This window comes from Neolamprologus multifasciatus, chromosome 11, assembly GCF_963576455.1.
Source record: "Neolamprologus multifasciatus chromosome 11, fNeoMul1.2, whole genome shotgun sequence".
NCBI lineage: Eukaryota > Metazoa > Chordata > Actinopteri > Cichliformes > Cichlidae > Neolamprologus > Neolamprologus multifasciatus.
In genome coordinates, this window is record NC_140449.1 from 16,545,869 (window position 1) to 16,564,566 (window position 18,698).

An 18,698-nucleotide genomic window follows, 5' to 3' on the forward strand; every position below is an offset into this window, starting at 1 on the left:
CCTGATGTTTCTGCTATGAAGAGCATCCACATCAGATTTTAACTGACCAAAGATATTTCTCTGCCATCTAAAGCTTACTTGTGAGCTTTATTTTGATGTCCCTGAACTAAATTCACATCAGTTTAGATTTTACTAAATCATTAGTAAATTTAAATAAGTTTGTCTGCCTAGTGCAATGTAAAGACTAGATGATATACATGTAGCTTAAAACTGCTGGGTTAGTTTTAACCTTATTTTTAATCTTCATTCAACTTTAATGTCATAGTATTTAGTGGATGAAGAAAATGAATGCATGGATGGACAGTTTCCTATGTCAGACCAAAGCTAAACTCTTAGCAGTTTCCTCCTGTCCAAAGTGAAAGACCCAGGATGTTATGGCATGCCATCTCCAATACCAGAGAACCTCGGGGCCAAGGGCGTAGATTTGGCATGGACGGAAGGGACGTGTTCCCACCAATATCCAGCAATTATTGAATTGTCCCCACCAATAATTTGATCTCTTCGAGTAAAGAAAAACAAACCTGATAGAAAGAAGAAAAAAAAAAAGATCTGTCAACGTCTCATTCACCCAGTGGTGCAGAAAGAGTTAAATTACGTCCTCTACTGCAGTCTTACGTCATGTGACAAATATGGCCAATGTGATTGGCTGTGCCTTTCAGGGAGCTCTGTTTAGTTTTAGCAGCGGCAAGCCTGATCTGCGAGGAAGAGAGGAGGACGGCAGCAAAAAGGAAGAACCTGGATATAAGAAAGTATTTTTCAAAGAAACCTGTAAGTCACTTAAAGTCAAGTTCACTCATAAAATGTGTCCGCCATAATAACATTACAGGCTATGCTAGGCTTTGGCCCACATCAGTCTAAAATTGTATGTAACCATGAATAACGTGTTTTGGAAACTAACTGCACAACATGCAGCACTATTAGTTATCTCAGTCTCCCAGAGTAGCATTTCTAATTTTGATTGTAGCTGTCAGAGAAAACGGCAGCCTCGAGCAAGCCAGGATATTAGTTTACAGAGGTTGTTAAAATTATATGTCTAACATTAAAATGGTGACACAATAATTTCATCCTAATGGTACTGACATATTCATAGGGTTCATTTTTGAGACAATATATCATGAGGTAGTCATGATTTTGCAAATATTCCACCTTGTAGTGCAGTTTGCACAAATTGTTTTAAAAATGCACTCAGCCTACAAACATTACTGATGAGTCAAGATCTGCACAAACTGACAGAAACACTGAAGCAGCTACACATTTTATTCTTATTGTCATGTATGTCCTATTAGTCAGGTGACAGAAGAACCAACACAGAGCTCAGAGAGCAATGGTGATGCAAGATCACAGGTGAAATTGGATGATGACTTGTTGGTTCATGACTGTATTTGAATCACATGTGTGACTGCATGTATGTAGAATGTTTCACTGTTATACATCAGGTGACAGAGGCAGCTCTGCCACGTTGTAGCTCAGACAGAGGTGAAGAGGCGAGGTCACAGGAGACTGACTGATGATTTGGTGCTATAGATTAACTAGTATTTATTATCATGACAATTGTTAGGCTGCTGATGTAAATATATTCATTAGTGTATATTTGACAAAGAATCTGAATTGACATGTCTCACTTTTTATATGGCACGAATCAATGTGGTATTTTATCAGGTGGCAATATGTCCTAGTGCAGTCAGAGGGGAAGAGCCAGGGCCAAAGGTGAGGCAAAGCAAGCACATAATAATAATTTTAATCTGAGGATAAAACGCATGTGCTGAGGCTGAAAGAAGCTTCAGTGCTCTCAGAAGACTAAAAACATGGCTAAAGTCAACAATGACTCAAATGAGATTAAACAATGCTGCTGTATGCCATGTCCACCAGGAGAGACTGGACAGTATAGATGTAAAACAAATATGCCAGCAGTTTATCTCAGTTAATGAGAGAAGAAGGCATGTGTTTGGCTCCTTCACATAGTGGACATTGAGTTGTTGTGTGGGGCACCAGTAGTCCATGTCTGTTTCTGTAACAGTAGTTCATGTTTAGAAGAAAAAAAATCCCAGCTCACTGACTTGATCGGGGCAATTGTGCCTAAAATGTTGCATAATTTTGCTGAGAGATCTTTTACTTTGTGGTAATCTTAGATGAGTAGTTTTATGGACAAAAACCAGCAGGTCATTCAGTGTTCCCTTAGTGCTATAAGAGATGTTGGTGTACTGTAACTGAACTAATGTTGTTAAGTCCGTAAAGTCATATTCTTTTATTGTCATGACTGTGTTTGAAGCTATTTTTATTTTTGTATGATACCTGATTTATATGAAATATGGCTGAAGTAAACTAAACTCTAAAATACTTAGTCAGTCATTTGTTTAATAGTAATTTAACATTATATGATTCACATATAAAACTATGAATTGTAATTTTAAATGGTTTAAAAGCATGTAGAATAGCATATGTAGGCAAGTATATTTTTCCTTTTTTTTTATCAAGAAGCAAAGACAAAAAGGTAAAAAAAATAAGAAACAGGGCAGGGTTCGATGGTTGAATCATCTGTCCCCACCAATGCCAAAACCAAATCTACGCCCTTGCTCGGGGTTGTGTCCTGAGTCAGTTTCTCTTTTCCCTCCACACTAATGACTTGATCAGCCCTTCAACAATTACAGAATAGCTGACGTAGATGAAATGACCATAGTTGCACTGTTTAATCCGTTTAATGACAATAACTTAGTTGCAGCCTAAACACACCTGAAGGTAATAGTTAGCTAAATGGAAAACCAGCATTTCAATAAGGAGAGATCTAGAAAGAATGAACATGGTTTATTGATTGACAGAAATTAGAGGTGTTTGGCGGTTAGGCTCCGATAGCCCCTCTTGATGGACTGGAACCTCAGCTGTGAAAGGGATTAGAGCAGGGCGCCGAAGAAAGAAAGAAAGCTCGGCAGTTCTGGCCTGCACGTTAGGAGTAATGCATAGCACTGAGAGGCATAGCAAGCATAAGCACCGAGAAGAGTGAGAAACTGGGAAGGTCTGAATGGATCTCGAACAAGACTAAAGGCGAGTCTGCTGGCTTGAGTAACAGACTGTCTGGAGCATCAGCATGAATGTTGGGCCTGGTGGCCACCTTCCAGTGCTATTCGATCAGAAGATGTCAAGGCCAGGAGAGAAGTACAGCTTGGGTTAAGGCACAGCACTGCAGATGGCCAAGGGAGCAGAGAGCTGTGGAGGCTGAAAGATGCAGAAAGGAAATAAGAGCTTCAATGGTGTGGGGCCGCTGATGGCTGACAGAACAGAATACCTGCAGAAGGCTGAAATTGCAAGTGCAAGAGCCCAGCTTAGACTCGGGGCTGTTGATGGCATAGAGATAGATAAGAAATCATGCACAGGCTTAAAATGTAACCCCGCAGGTCCAAATGACTCCACAAAACCTCGCTCATAAACATTGGAGCTAACAGGCAGTGAGTTATCCCTCTCCAGGGAAAGTTATTCCAAAGAGAATCTGCACAAACAAAGACAACGGGTAAGTATTATTTCAAGTACAAGGTGAACAAGCAAGCATGTGAAGGAGCCAGGCTTCACTAACTGCATGTAGTACAATGATTCAGCAAACACTGAAGATCAGTGCTTCTTAACAAGGACATCAGAGAGAGAAACACAATCACAACACATGCAGTGGCATGGACAAGTACAAATGTGTTGAATTGATTCTAACATTTACACTCCTAATGCCTGGAAATGTTAAATTAGCCAAAAGAGTGGTCATACAAGACAGATCTCATTGTAACATGCCTTTCTATAATATACATCACCAAATTAGTCTGAAATTCTTTTTGAGTAAAAAAAAAAACTGTTCTAGATAGCATACTTCTTTTGCCAAACGGCGGCACTTCTTGCTCTTTTTCCTGTCATTCACTGAAGACTCACAGCTTGCAGCAGATGAATTGGAGGAACTGGAATTTGATGGGAAATGAACACACACTTATCACATTACTTTTCCATTTCTGGTGTTTTCTTTTTCCTCCAGCTGTCTTTACTGTTGGTGAAGCTGAGTCATTGAGATGAGAATTCAGGGAGTGTTTGTTATCTTAAAATAAATTATTTAAAAAGCAAAAATGTATTTAATATGAAGGCAATATGATCAGAGAGTACAAGCATGTTGAGGGACTGGCTGTGTTAGTTCAGTGAGAGAGTTATTTGTAAAGAAAACAATTTTCACTAGCAGTCAAAACCAATGTTTCCACTTATGTCTACATTTTTATTTTATTAAATATGAACAAAATTATAGCAGAAGTGCTGCCATGAGAGAGAGTACCATTTTGTTTATTTGGTAGTTCAATGAAAGGCTTCAGTTGTCATAGGCTGGGTAAGTGGCTGCTTTTTTCCTTGTTTTCACTCGCAGCCCCACCTTTTGGGCAAGGCTCTCATCAACGCAGCTGGTAGGCTCACCTGACGGCAATCCAGGGATTACCAGCCAGCAGTATTTAAGGCCAGCGGCTTCATTTGCTCTCCACTGGTTTGTCTGCTAACCATGTTACTACAGGTCCCTCTTGTTCATGCATTCTATGCTTTTTGTGTCTCATCTTGATTCTTTCCGTGTAACATAAACCAAGCAGCCAGGAACACACAGGTAGAAATGTAAACTTCAAAAAATGGGTTTTATTATATCCCAAAAAGGACAAGATGGTTATACAAATTCAAAATGACAAAAATAAACTTTTTTTAAGAACCAAGTGGGCCCATAAAAGAGGTTAACTTAACAAAACTACTCAAAGGTTACTTAACAAAACATAACTCAACAAACTGACCTGCCCAAATGAGAAACAGCTCCAGTTATATAGCAAATGAATAAACCATTATATACACCAAAGGTGAAAACTAGAGAGATAACAGCTAACCATCATTCAAGAAGAACCCATTCCCCGTACATGATCACAATAGATGGTCCAGTCCATTTGATTGGCTTCTGCATTTAAACCAGCTCCACCCTCAGCCTCCTCTTTCAGCCAAACCAGGAAGGACTGCTGCGCAGGCCAGGTAACTCAGAAAGAACAGAAATATAATTAATATAACATATACCCATATAAAATACAGACACCTGCAGCTCTCTGCCTGCCTATAAAAAGACCTACAACTATGTGACCTGTTTTCCCCCCTCCTGTGAATATTTTAGGCATTTGAGTTCTGTCCTGCACATATATTTCCCTGTGAGACATCTTGTAAATAAAATCTATGTTTTGCGTCTCAGTCTGTTCATGTCTGCTTCTGTCTCTTTGGATCCACGTTCTCATAGTGGCCCCCAGGCCAGCCGTGACATCAGTGAAGAGTAAGAAAAAAAATTGCATTCATGTTTGCAGTTTTGTCTTGTTATACAATATTTGAAATAAAAAACAAACAAACAAAACACTACATGTTTGGAAATATTTGTGGGTGTTTTCTTGTTTGTTTTTTTTTGTACTACTTCCACTACTTACGCCTTACAATAGTAAGCACTTTGAGGAGACTGTTGTTGTTATTTGGCACAATATAAATAAAATTGAATCGAGTTAATGAACAGGGAACCACTTCTTTTGGCCAGAGGAGGACTGCATGCTGGGAACTCAAGAAGGGATTACTTTAGAATTCAGGTAAGTAAGGAACACAAGAAGCAACTAAGCTGGACCTGGTCACTACTCTAAAAGGCAGATAATCTATCAAATAATCTAGAGGAGACTGGATGGTAGAGCTGGTCCATTTGTACTGCTGAGGATGATGAGACCCAGGTGATCTAGCCAGGGAGTGAAAAGGCCCAAACTCGACCCAAAAGGGGTGGAGAGCACCTTCCCAACCCATCCTGGCTCATAGGATGAGAAAAAACACACTTCATTGTTGGGTCATTGCTAATTGCTAAGGACTTAGGAAAAAGGTGGATAGGGGTAAAGACCCCTACAGAGAAACCCCAACAATCAGACAGCCCTCTATGAACAAGCACTTGGGTAACAGTGGGAAGGAAAAACTCCCTTTGAACAGTAAGGAACCTCTGGCAGAATGAAGCTTAGGGAAGTTGACATGACCAGTTGGGGGTGAGGGACCGCTGCCGTGCTGTTTTCAGAGAGAAACACCTACGTGAAACCTGAGCTCACACTGGATTTTCTAGCCATTAATCTGCACTCCTGTTACTGGCTGTGTGTTTCTATAAATATCATATAAAGTTAATAGATTTTAAAAAAAATATATTTTACTGCTGGGATCCTGTGTAATTCCTTTCCTCCTGTTGTTAAGGATTTGACCTTAAAGATTTCAATGACAGCAATAAAATTCACTCCAACCATCACTTATCCTAGCTGTCCTGTACTCATTTTAAAAATTAACCCTAAATACTGCAGTACAACAAAGGACTTTACTAATGAACACTGATCATAATCTTTAGCTGATATAGCATTCTCCGTTCGTTATCAAAGGAAGCAATTCAACAAGAAGCAGATTTTATTCCAGTAGTGTGGTGAATTTAACAAACTGCATTTGTTAAATTTATAAAAGCTATAAATATATCAGGAGGTTATGGCGTGGAATGGAAAATACAGCTGCAATAAACATTTATATGCTCTGCTCAACTTTGTTTCTCATCTCAATTGTTTGCATGAATAGTTGCTGGCTACTTCTTTACTTAGTATTTGGAAAATTGGAACAGCTCTTATAATGGCTGCCACACAGATACTTCCAGCTCTAAGTTAGGAACCTTCCTCAGCAAAATGGATAATTGGAAAGCACCAACAGACCAGTGGGAGAAGGGTGCACAATAGTACAGGTCACCTTAACATTGACAAATGTTCTGTCAATACTTTACTGCTGCCACTGCTGTTATACAGTATATTTTTAAGCAACTTTGAAAGCCATGTTGGATATTGTATTGTTACGAGATGCAGAAGTATACCAATATATATGTGACCAATGGAGTTAGAACCTTTCATATTTATAGAAAGAAAGAAAGAAAAATCTCACTGTACCTCTTCTTACTTGAGGCACATTGAGTGTCTCCGGGGAAATAATATATTAATAATAATAACAATAACAGATTGCAAAAGGTTGATGATTCAGAATGATTTGGCTTCACTGAAACATAAAATTACATAAGTTTGAAGTAAGAACAAAACTGTCAACAATTATGTGTGTGTATATACTCTTGATTTACAGCTTAGGTGAAGTTTAGAAGTTGCAATTCTGGGCTGATTTTTACTTGACAGGACTGAGGTCTGTTATTTGTGGAATGTTTAGCATATAAACAGCTCCCTCTGCTGGTCAGTACTATTAGTGCGTGTTATGTTATTGGATAATTAGAAATTATTATCTGGTGTATTATCTCGATTTTTCATCAGTTTCGATCCTTTATCAGTTCTTTCATCAATTCCAATAAATTGTCATTTAACCAAGGAATGCATTTCTAATTCAAACGTTATAGAAAAAATATCAGTAGTATTCCAAAAAATTGGGCTGTATTCATCCAAATCAACTCCTAGTAACAAATTAAAGTAATTTTCTAAATGGCATTTTGGAAGCATTCTTACTCCATTTGGGGGATTCCAGATAATTCTTCTAATTTTCAGTATCAGGTTATGATCCGACAATCCAGCAATCAGGTTTACTTTAAATTCTCTCAGGTCTGTTACTAAACACAAATCCAAAGTGTGTACTTGCCAAAGTAATAATTCCTCTAGGTCCTTTAATTGCTTACATCAGATGAAATTGATCAGTTATTTGTTTAATCTTTCTTTCTAGCTATACTGTCTCTCCAGTTTATATTCAATTCATATATTATAATGTTTTTCTTAGAATTATATTATTTTTTAACATAGTTTCAATTCAATTCTATTGAATTCATTTTTTAATATAGCACCAGATCACAACAACAGTCACCTTTAGTTGTGATCTCGAGCAATCAGCAATCAGCCAGCTCAGTTACTTTTGAGCAAAGATTTGGCAACAGTAATTTGCATGGCTGCATGGCTTAAGCCCCCTTTCTATGGGGGTGGCTGATTAAATACTTTTTTGCCCCACTGTAGGTTCATGTGGTCTTATAATGATGGAGCCATGGGAGTTTCTTTTCCAGTAACTTTTAATAATAATAAAAATAGAAATACGCCAAATAACTTCAAACATAAATGATTATACTGAATGCTGGATAAACTCAACATCAAGAACAAGAAAAACGTCTTAAATGTGTGGTGATGATTAAGATGGGGCACAGAACAAAATCAAAAACGATAATAATTACAGTTTCAATTAAACAAAATACTAACGTAAGCAAGTCAATTTGTCTCCTTTTCACAATATAGTTTTTGGTAAACATTTAGAAGTTAATTCGGAATTTCATAGGGCATACATGGTGGATGGACACATTGCGTCTAACTAAAACCTAATGAGACATGACATTTTACTTCATTTTATGACAGTCAATACAAACGTGATTATTAGTTCTCAAGAAAACCAACAACTGGAACGTAATGGAACGGAACGTCTAATAAAACGTGGCTTCCTCTTATCAGGTTAAGAGATTGTGTGAATGACTTTTTGGAAAGTCTGTAATAGGAACTCCTGTGGTTTATGCAGGTATTCCATAAACCACAGACTAAAAATCAATAAGCTTCACCATTAGCTAGGTTTGTTACAGATTGGAGACGGCAGTTTTTAGGGACATCAGACATAAAGAAAAGGTGACATGGGACAGTTGAAGACAAATGACTGTTTCTTTACTGTGACTGTGTGTTTCCTGTTAAATTTGTGCTATATAATCATAATTTCAATTGCTCCAACAAAAGAATTGACCAAAAATTGTCAGGTCTGCACTGGCAGACCGCATAGAAAGGAGAGAGTGGACCCAACTGCAGACTAAGGAGACTGAGTAGAACAAAAAACAAGCCTTTTATTTTTGGCTGCATAAAATACAAACTCAAAGAAAAGGGAGACAAAGAATAAACTAACAAAACCAAAACTGGGAAACAACTAAACACTAAGTACATGGAACATGAAGGGGAGACACAAAGGGAAACTTACACTATAAATATAACATAAGCAGAAAACAAGAGAACCAAAACAATGAATGACACCAAATCAAAGAATATTAATAAAACCCCAAAACACAGACATTGACAAATATGAGGCAACAAAATTATCAATCATTATCACATCCACTAAAAAAATAACTGTATGTAACATGATGACACCTTTTCCATTCCTCTAAAATATGCTAAAGTTAATAAGTACTTCAAGTTACTGACATATACTTTTTACTTTCCTTTAAAAATTTGAATTGATGCTTTGTTATTATAGTGCAAGTACTGGTAATCAAAGTTTTTAGACAATTTAAGTTACAAATTAAATTAAGAGTAAAGGGGTCTGGGTTTTATGGTGCTTCACTTCCTTCTTAGAGATGAGCACAGCGACCCCTTGGACTAACCCATCCTCTTTTATCAGGTTCTGCTGCATGAAAGTGGTTTCCGTGGTCATTTTATTGAATACTGCTGATCTCAAGAAGTGCAGAAAAGACAATGACTCCAAGACCACCTATGGCTTGGATGGCTCCGAATGATGTAATTCCTTAATGGTACCTAAATATCTTGGTATATCAGCTTGGCAGCTTTTAACCCAGTGTCAGGTAATCTCAGTATCTGGCCTTTATAGTGTCTTGTTCCAATACTTTGGATGCGTATATATTTGTAAGTACTTCTTGTGGTAATGGGCACATTGCTGAGTGTACATGGGAGCCATATGCTGGTGGTGATGTCTCTTTCAAACATAACTGCCATGCCACAAGAACCTTGGCTACAATGTAAAAACATGAACTCTGAGATGAAGGAAACGCATGACATCTAAAGAAAGAGGACTAAACTCTAAGCCAGCACCATGGTAACTAGGACACTAAATATTTATCTTTAGACAAAAAAAATTCCTTGAATTCCTCAGACTGTATTAGTCTCATTGTACCCAACAGCACAGCCAGTGTTAATCTTGGAGCCCAGAAACTTTGATTCAACCTCCCTGTCCTATATAACAGTAAATATTTTATAATAAATGTAAATATAAGAAGAGATTCATGTGAGGAGAGGAACTGAAGACATGACATTTGATTTAAGTTATATATAAGAATATGCCTATATAAAACTAAAGACTAAATAATTATACAAAGCTGCTGTTTTGTTAAACATAACATCATACCATTTATCTTATACGGTACATTAATAGGAGATAAGCTGTTATGCTAAATAATTACTATAAAATCAAATTATTCACATGGTGTCGTTTTAAATGTACATATGTAGCCGCTTAGACTGGTGGACCTAAATCTTCACCACCACGTCTGTATACATACAAGCGAAAAGGGGGAGTGAGCGGGTCAGCGCTCAGGGCACAGAAACTAAGCTAGCTTTGAACACACATAATTTATTTACATAAGAAAACACAGCCAGAATCACAAATACAAGTTACACCCCCGTTTACAATAAAAAGAGTATTCTCAATGCGCTAAAAACCCTGCCGGCAGAAATAGCTATACACTATTAAAACAAAGCTAAAAAATTTTTTTCCATATGCTAAAATTACCCTCCCACAGTCCCATAATCCCACAGTCCAGCCACACATGGGCGAATGGTCCTTATCTGAAATAGGAGAGGAATTTCTTTTCCGGGATGGAAACCACGCAGGCCAGAAGAACAAGGAGGGGGCTCCTGTCGCAGACCTGTCTCCTCCTGACAGCGCGTCGCCGCACAGTCCCGCCCCACTCCACACCTGAACACGGCCTCCCTCGTCTCGCCGTCAGATGCAGGCAGAGGGGCATCCCTGCCCCGTTGTGAATTGCGGCCATCGCCACCCGCTGTTGCTGTTTTTGCCGTTGGGACTGGATCGCCGAACGACTCGCGGCACCCCACAGTCAGGCAGCAGTTCCTTCAAGACACGTGCGAGCTTACACGCGTTCCTTTTTCTTCTGCTCACCTTTCGTGCGTCGCTCCTGTTGTCTCTGCGCTCACTATCCCCTTAACAGGTCAATCTGGCGGCTGATAGGTCACCTTGGGGAACGCCCCCACCTCACAGGTGCCTACAATTGTCTGTTTAGTCCACAGTGGATTAAAGGAATATGGTACAACAACATTAACACACATAATATAAATATGAGGATAAAACCTGCAATATAAATATGAATAAACAAACGTGCAATATAAATATCACAATAAAATCATGCAAATAAAAACACTATGTACCAATACACCGATTGATAAAACATAAAAACACAAATTTCCACTGTGTGACACATACAGACCAAAAAGGTTATACTCACTGATAGTGTTTAAAGTGTCACTTTCTACTTAACCAAATCATACTTGTTAAAGGTTAAAAGAACCAGTAAAATGAACAGGAAACAGAAACATATGTAATACTTATTTTGAAATTACTGACTCGCTCTTTTTTTCCAGGAAGTGGCATTTTACAATCACTTTCAGCTCTGTAATGGTACAAACTTAATGCAAACTTAATGTATGACTTAAGAAACAAACGACATTAGCCATTTCCATTAAATTAACATTATAAGAGCAGTGAAATGGGTATAAATATTTATTAAACCTTTTCATATATTTCAAACAACACAGGTCTAGAAAGATTTTCTCTGAAGTAATATTGTTTCCTTATGGTTCTTTGTGTCATTAACAGCCTTACACATCAGTTTTCAAAGCTGAAATGTGTTTGTGCTAACTGACTTAGTATAACTCTGAGAGCGTTTCTCCTCTTCCTGGAAGGCAGTCTCCATTGCAGCTAGAATGGATTTGCAGACTTCTTTCTTAAAATCTTTGCCTACAAACACATACAGCAGTGGATTCAGGCAGCTGTTGAGAAAGGCCAAATTGGTGGCCAAAGGGATCCCAATGACACCACTTGAAGTATCCATTTCTTTCGCCAGCACAATTAGATCCATAATATAAATGGGAGACCAGCACAGAAAAAATGTGATGATAATGGCAACAATGATCTTAAAGGGGCGACCTGATTTCCTTGCCAGTGTGTGGTTTCTTCTAAGATGATGGATTATTACAGCGTTACAAGAGACAATGATAGAGAATGGGACTGCAAAAAGCACAAGGAAGCGGGCGATGATAATCGGTGGATAACGAAATTGTCGCAGTATATTGGGAGATTCTGCATTATAGTCATCAGAAATAGCGTAGCTGTTTAAGCAGAGAGTTTTGTTTTCATTCTCACACGCTTGCTCTGTGTCCATGATGATGGAATATGGAAAGCCAATCATCAAAGCCACCCCCCAAACACCCAGAGTCACAAACAAGGCCTTACGTACATTTCGGTTGTTCTGAGCCCAGACAGGCCACACCACAGACACACATCTGTCTGCACTAATCACCACCAGAATGTAGACACTGGCAAACATGTTCAGAATAAGTACCATGGTGTTGAGCTTGCACATGAAGTTGCCAAAAGGCCAGTGGAAGTCTAAAGCAAGGTTTATTACATTGAGGGGTAGAAATGCTACAAAGATGAAGTCGGCCACAGCAAGGTTGAGGTACCAAACTGTGTTTACTGTTTTCTTCATCTTTAGCCCAGTCACCCAGATAACCAGTCCATTCCCGAGCACACCAAGGAGAAATATCAGGAAGTGAAAAATGATAGACACAGTGATGAGAGACTTTCGAATCTCAGGAGTAGTTGTACTGATGTGAATGCAAGAGTTGCTGGTTGAGTTACTGTTGGTCATCTCCATCATTTTCTTGAGACCTGCGGTATTAACATAAAGAAAGAACAGTATTAATGTATGTCAAAGTCAGTTTTAGTTTTTATACTCAATTTAATTACTCTTACATCACAACTAGATGTCAAATGGAAATTACAAAGAAAATGAATCCTGTTGATATGAGCACTTAAAACATATTTTGCTAAAACAACACAAATAATGTTGTGTTTAGATTGAGGTACTAAAGTGGATGTAGATTACAATACTGATGAGCCCAAAAGAACCTCAAGAAGAGCAGCGATGATTTCAATTCAGTTGATGTAAACAATTAAAATCAGTAAAAGTTATCTAATGTACTCTCTCATCTGTTGGCTCTCTCTGCAGTACAGTATCACTTCCTGATACAACGCCTAGTGGTGCTATTCTGTAGTTTATCTGTGTAAGCCATTTGATGAAAACCTTTTAGATAATGCCTTATTTTATGCTGTCAACTTCATGTGCTTTATTCATTCATGTAAATATTGAAAATGACAGCTTCAGCCTGGCATTTAATCTATTATTAGACCCAATTGGCTTCTCTCAAAATGTAAAAGAACTCACCCACCGCTTTAACATCACTCTGGATCCTTTTCTGACATATGACATAGAAACTTAACATTTAACTGTAACTGTAACTTCTTTAAACCCTCCTTTTGTCAGATCGTTTCCTAGTAACATTTAAATTTACGATAATGGATTACAGTTCATAAGGGAATACATTTCATCAAATAGATGTCTTTCTGGGGGTCAGGTGCAGTGTGTGCTCGACAGTGGCCAGAGGTGTACACCCTGGTGGACTGAACCCCAGCTACCAAGACTAACAATTGGGACATGGAGTGTCAACTCTCTGGTGGGGAAGGAGCCTTAATCCCACTGAGTTGGTGTGCGAAGTTGAGAGGTACCGGCTCTATAGTCAAGCCCACTTCAACGCACGGCATGGGCTCTGGAACCAGTCTCCTAGAGAGGGGCTGGACTTTGTCTCAGTCTGGAGTTGCCCTTAATGAGAGGCGACAGACTGGGGTGGTTATCCTCGTATCTGCTCGGCTTGCTACCATACATTGGGGTTTTTCCAAGTGGAAGAGAGGGTTTGTACCCTGCACCTTCAGGTCTGGGAATGGATCCTGATTGTTGTCTGCGCTTATAGCCCAAATGACCCGGCCTTCTTGGAGTCCCATGACGGGGTGCGATTGGGAGGAACGGATTGCAAGAATTTAACTCGTGTGGTGTTCTGTTACTGGACTTCTGTGCAAACCACAGGTTACCTATAACAAACACCATGTTCGAACATAAGGGTGTCAATAAGTGCACATGGCACCAGGACACTCTAGGCCACAGGTCGATGATTGACTTTGTAATCGTGTCATCAGATTTGCAGCCGTATGTTCTGGACACTCAGGTGTGGAGGTGCTGAGCTGTCAACAGATAACCACCTGGTGGTGAGTTAAATCAAGTGGCTGGGGAGGATGCTGGAAAGACCTGGTATCCCTGAAAATAGAGTGAGAATGCATTGGGAATGGCTGACAGAGACCCCGGTCTGTGAGCTTTCAACTCCCACTTCTGACAGAGCTGTAAGAGCATTACGGAGGAGACTGGGGACATTGAGTCTGAATGGACAATTTTCAAATACACCTTTTCAAACACAAACAAAAGTAAATCATAACACATATGATGATGAACTTATGACAAGGTTAACTGGAAATCAATTCATTTCTTTTATATATTCCTCATAATTAAACAATAAGACCAAATACTCAGATGTCTTGTATTTATTATGAAGGTATAGTTTGAAATATAATACTTTTGATTTTGATTTTCCAAACACATTACGTTTTTGTACAAAGTATCAGTATCGGGTCAGTATCGCCGATAGCAGACTGAATTTTACTTCAGATTTTTTTAGATCATAAAGGAAATCGGTGGTATTGCACATCACTACCACAGATGCTGGAGTTTTTGCGCATCGTTAAATGCAGTTTGTCCGACACTGTCCGACAAATTAACTATGACAGCTTATAGGTGCAGACGTCCCGGGCTTGAGCTCCAAACGGAGCATTTATGTAGGGCCCAGTCTCTGACATTTTAATATTCATTTTACAGTGAAACAGCTTTGAACCCCCCCCCCCCCCCCCCAAAAAAAAAAACAAAAAAAACAAAAAAAAAACAGTGTTGGGAGTGGAAACCCGAAAGAATTTAAAAAGTCAATGAAATTCACTCTGTGTGCGCACACTGCCGAGAAAAAAATGGAGAGGTGCTTTCATTTTGTTCTAATCGCTGCATGGAAATATGACTAAAAGCACGACTCTAAACCCTCTGGTCACTCTAAAAAAGAAAATTGGCGGTCTGTGAAGCAACCACAACTTTGTATGTGTCGTGTATCGGGATTCTTCCTGTCCCTCTGATGCTCCAAATTCAATTATATTCTGTCCTGTTTCAGAGAAATACCTGTATTATTAATAGAGATGGCACGATACCACTTTTTTATGTCCGATACCGATACCGATATCATACATTTGGATATCTGCCGATACCGATATGAATCCAATATAGTGTGTTTTTTAATCAATAAAACGTTTTTTTAATATCTTGCTGCATTTTGTATAAGTTTATACTCAAGTTTAAATAAATAACAACACTAAAGCTATTCTGTTATACCTGTATGTAAAAAATACACTATAAATTATTTTTCAAGAATAATTAAATAGATTCAACATCTTTCTTCAACAGAATTGCAGAATTCACAGATGGTACCTTCCCAAAGGAAAAAGTACTATAGCTTACTAGGGTATATTAGACTTAACAGTTACTATATACAGTAATGGACTTCTATATATTCTATATTAAAAGCTCGACATTTTAAATGAGAATAAGAAAAAAAAGTATGTCTTTGTGCCCCCTTTTCCTTGTTCATGCCCTATTGCCCCCCCTGGCTAAACTTTGCTAGATCCGCCCCTGCACAGTTACCAGCCTTCAGCTATGTGGAAAACGATCCTGGTGTAGAAAGTAATATTAAATAAATTCTAACAACAGCTTATCAAGGTTAATAGTGCTGCTGTTGTTCAGCCGCTGGTTTCCTCTTTCTGGTGAGAAGTGGGCCAAAAACAAAGAAGAGAGACAGACTCACGACAGAAAAGCCGATCAGCTGATCATTAAGCAGTTTCATGATTGAAGTAGCAACAGGAGAGAGAGAGAGAGTCGCTCCATATATAGGTTGTTAAGCTTAACGTGGGAATGCTTTACAAACATTCAGAGAAGAACTTACACACTTGCTTTACTTCTCTCTGGGGGAGATGAAATGCTGGTTTGACAGCCCTCTATCACGTGATGCATACTGCTGCAACGTGCTATGGTTACGAGCCTAGTTACGCCGTGTAGCAAGTTTTGTGAGGTGCTTTTTTGATATTTAATGGATCGGATTACATTTTTTATGTCTCGCCGATATCCGATCCAGTAATTTGGGTCAGTATCGGACCGATACCGATAGTAATATCGGATCGGTCCATCTCTAATTATTAAGTTTCATAAATATGTAGGGTCTTATCTAAAATACAGGGTGAGGAAGGTCTACGGATAAGAGCCAAAGATAAGACTGTGCGCTCACAGCTTTGAGCCATCCACGCACGTCAATTACGCACTACTTCTTAAAGCATAAAACATAAATGAACACTCATAACAGCAACTATCACAAACGCAAGAGACACAAAATAAGTTTTGCTTCTTCAGAATTAATTCTAACACAATTTGCAGTAAATTGCTTCTGTAATCAGGCAAGTTGCGTTTGTGTGATATGCCCTTCTTTCAAAGCTCAATAGCTTTTTTTAACTTAAGTGATTGAAATTTATTTACCTCAGCAGCCCGAGATACCTGATGTCTTCATCTTCCGTCTGTTAATTAACTATTCAGTGCTCCGTCTTGATGATCAGAAGCCCGCACTGCTGAGCATTATAAAGCCATTCACTTCTTACATTACCACTGACCACTTTTGCTGGGAATCTAACTTCCTCCGGGGCAGTGTATGTTCAAGTTAAATGATGAATAGCTATGAAATCACCGCCCACTAGCTAATCAGTTCTCCAGAAAATAGCGCATCTATGGAAAATTCCTCTGACGTCCGTGCGCTGATGGGGTCTAAAGTTTTTCTGTTTCCCTCGTGAAAACTGCTATAGTTTCTTACATGGTTCACTGCTACAGACATTTGTTATTGTTTTGGTGCACGTCTCATCTAAATCTCACAACTCATTAAGACAAGTTGTAATTTTTCAGTCAGTGCCAGAGGTGCACAAAGAATAAGCGTTCTTTACCTTAAGTAGAAGTACAGATTTTACATATACTGCATACATTTCTTCCAGCTTTTATGTGCAAAGTAACTGAACCTGTTTACTATATTAATATGATAAAAAATACATAGTACATGAGAATGCAAAGTTTTTTTCCACACCTAAACAGAAAAATGAGTATAATCAAGGGTTAAAGTGAGATTTCTCAGGAGAAGATTTGGTGAAGGAAGATCAGTTGTAGTGGCTCGATGTAGCGAAAAAATACTATAATCAAAATATTTCTTTTGTGCGTTCTAATAGATTTTCTTTGTGTGTAGGTTGTGATCAGCTGACCTGCTGCTGTTGCTGTGAGATTTAGTGCTCTTTGTGGATTTACGCTACTGAATTCAGCAAGATGTTATTCAATATTTCCTAATCTACCCAGGCTTATTCCAATAGCTAGACGGACAGCATACTGTTTATACTACACAGTATGTAGATTAAATTAAATTAATTAATCTACGCATCATCAGTTTAATCACTGCTACACATGATGTAACATAAAACTAAACATGAATACAGCAGCCCAACACACTGCTTTGCTTTAAATTCACATTGTAATCCACACAAACCTGTTTATTTTGCTCAGAATTGCCACAACTGCTGAGTAGTTTCATGAAAACTTTGAAGAGCACGCAGTATACACCTCAATTTGTATTGCAAGGCGTTTCACAATATGAAAGAAAAACATAACACCATATACAGATCTAATATGATTTTAAAATGAGGACTTGGGTAAACCTTAAGTTTCCACTTTATCACATGTCACTGAGGAGTTCTTATCTTTCAATATAACCTCTTTTTTCCTGTCTTTCTTACATCTTTCTCCATTTTTGGGTGAAGTTATCTTGCACTTTTCTCTCCCTGGGAAATGCAGCAGCTGGATCTTTGACTTGCACTATATGACAAATGGCATAACAGTTGTTTGCTTGCTGATATTGTTAAGCTGATAAAATGTTGCATTTGAAAGTACAGGACACTTAAAAACATTGCTCATAATGTGAGTTGGGTACAGTCTGACCAGCTTCAGTGGCACAATGATATGATCTTTGCACAAATGCTGTCTTCTTTATTAAGTTTTTTCTTAAGCTGTGTGAAGTAATTTCAGCTGGTTGGCAGGTTGTTTACTGCCTTCTCTGCATAAATGTTTTTGTCTTCCATTAAACCTTTGTCACTATTCTTGGCTTACTGGTGTGTGACAGTGTGTCTGCTGTTATCAGGGGAGTGTAAAATAAAGTAACTGTTAGTGGTATGTAATTCCACAATTTTTGGTTTCAATCTGATTACAAGTAAGTAAAAATGATAGTGGTGTGTTATGATTTATGAGATATATAAGTAACTTGCCAAGCTTGAACACATTTTAATAACCTCAAAATCACTGTGGTTTTTACTTTCCAAAATAAGTAGTGAACCCAATAAAATATATAATATATGATTTCCGAATATCATGATTATTTTTTAGGGCTCTATCAGTGGTATTCACTTATAGTGTTTTGCTCACAGGAGTTGCCCACAGCATTTGTTTGCGGTGAATTGCTTCAGACAGCTCACTGAACTGTCTGCTTGCAAAGTTGCCTGGCTATAGCAGCTGTGTGTGGGCCTTTGCCCAGGATTGTCCTGGGGGCTCAGGCTGCCACAAGAAGTGTGGTCTGTCATTC

At 38.5% G+C, this 18,698-nt stretch overlaps 1 protein-coding gene across 1 annotated transcript; it reads right to left on the reverse strand.

Annotated features, from left to right (window-relative positions):
- Positions 1 to 11,369: 11,369 nt before the first annotated feature.
- On the reverse strand, positions 11,370 to 12,748 carry LOC146508045 (chemerin-like receptor 1). Its single transcript, XM_085177599.1, has one exon. The coding sequence runs from the start codon at positions 12,719 to 12,721 to the stop codon at positions 11,675 to 11,677; it is 1,047 nt and encodes a 348-aa protein (XP_085033725.1). The 5' UTR covers positions 12,722 to 12,748; the 3' UTR covers positions 11,370 to 11,674.
- Positions 12,749 to 18,698: the final 5,950 nt, after the last annotated feature.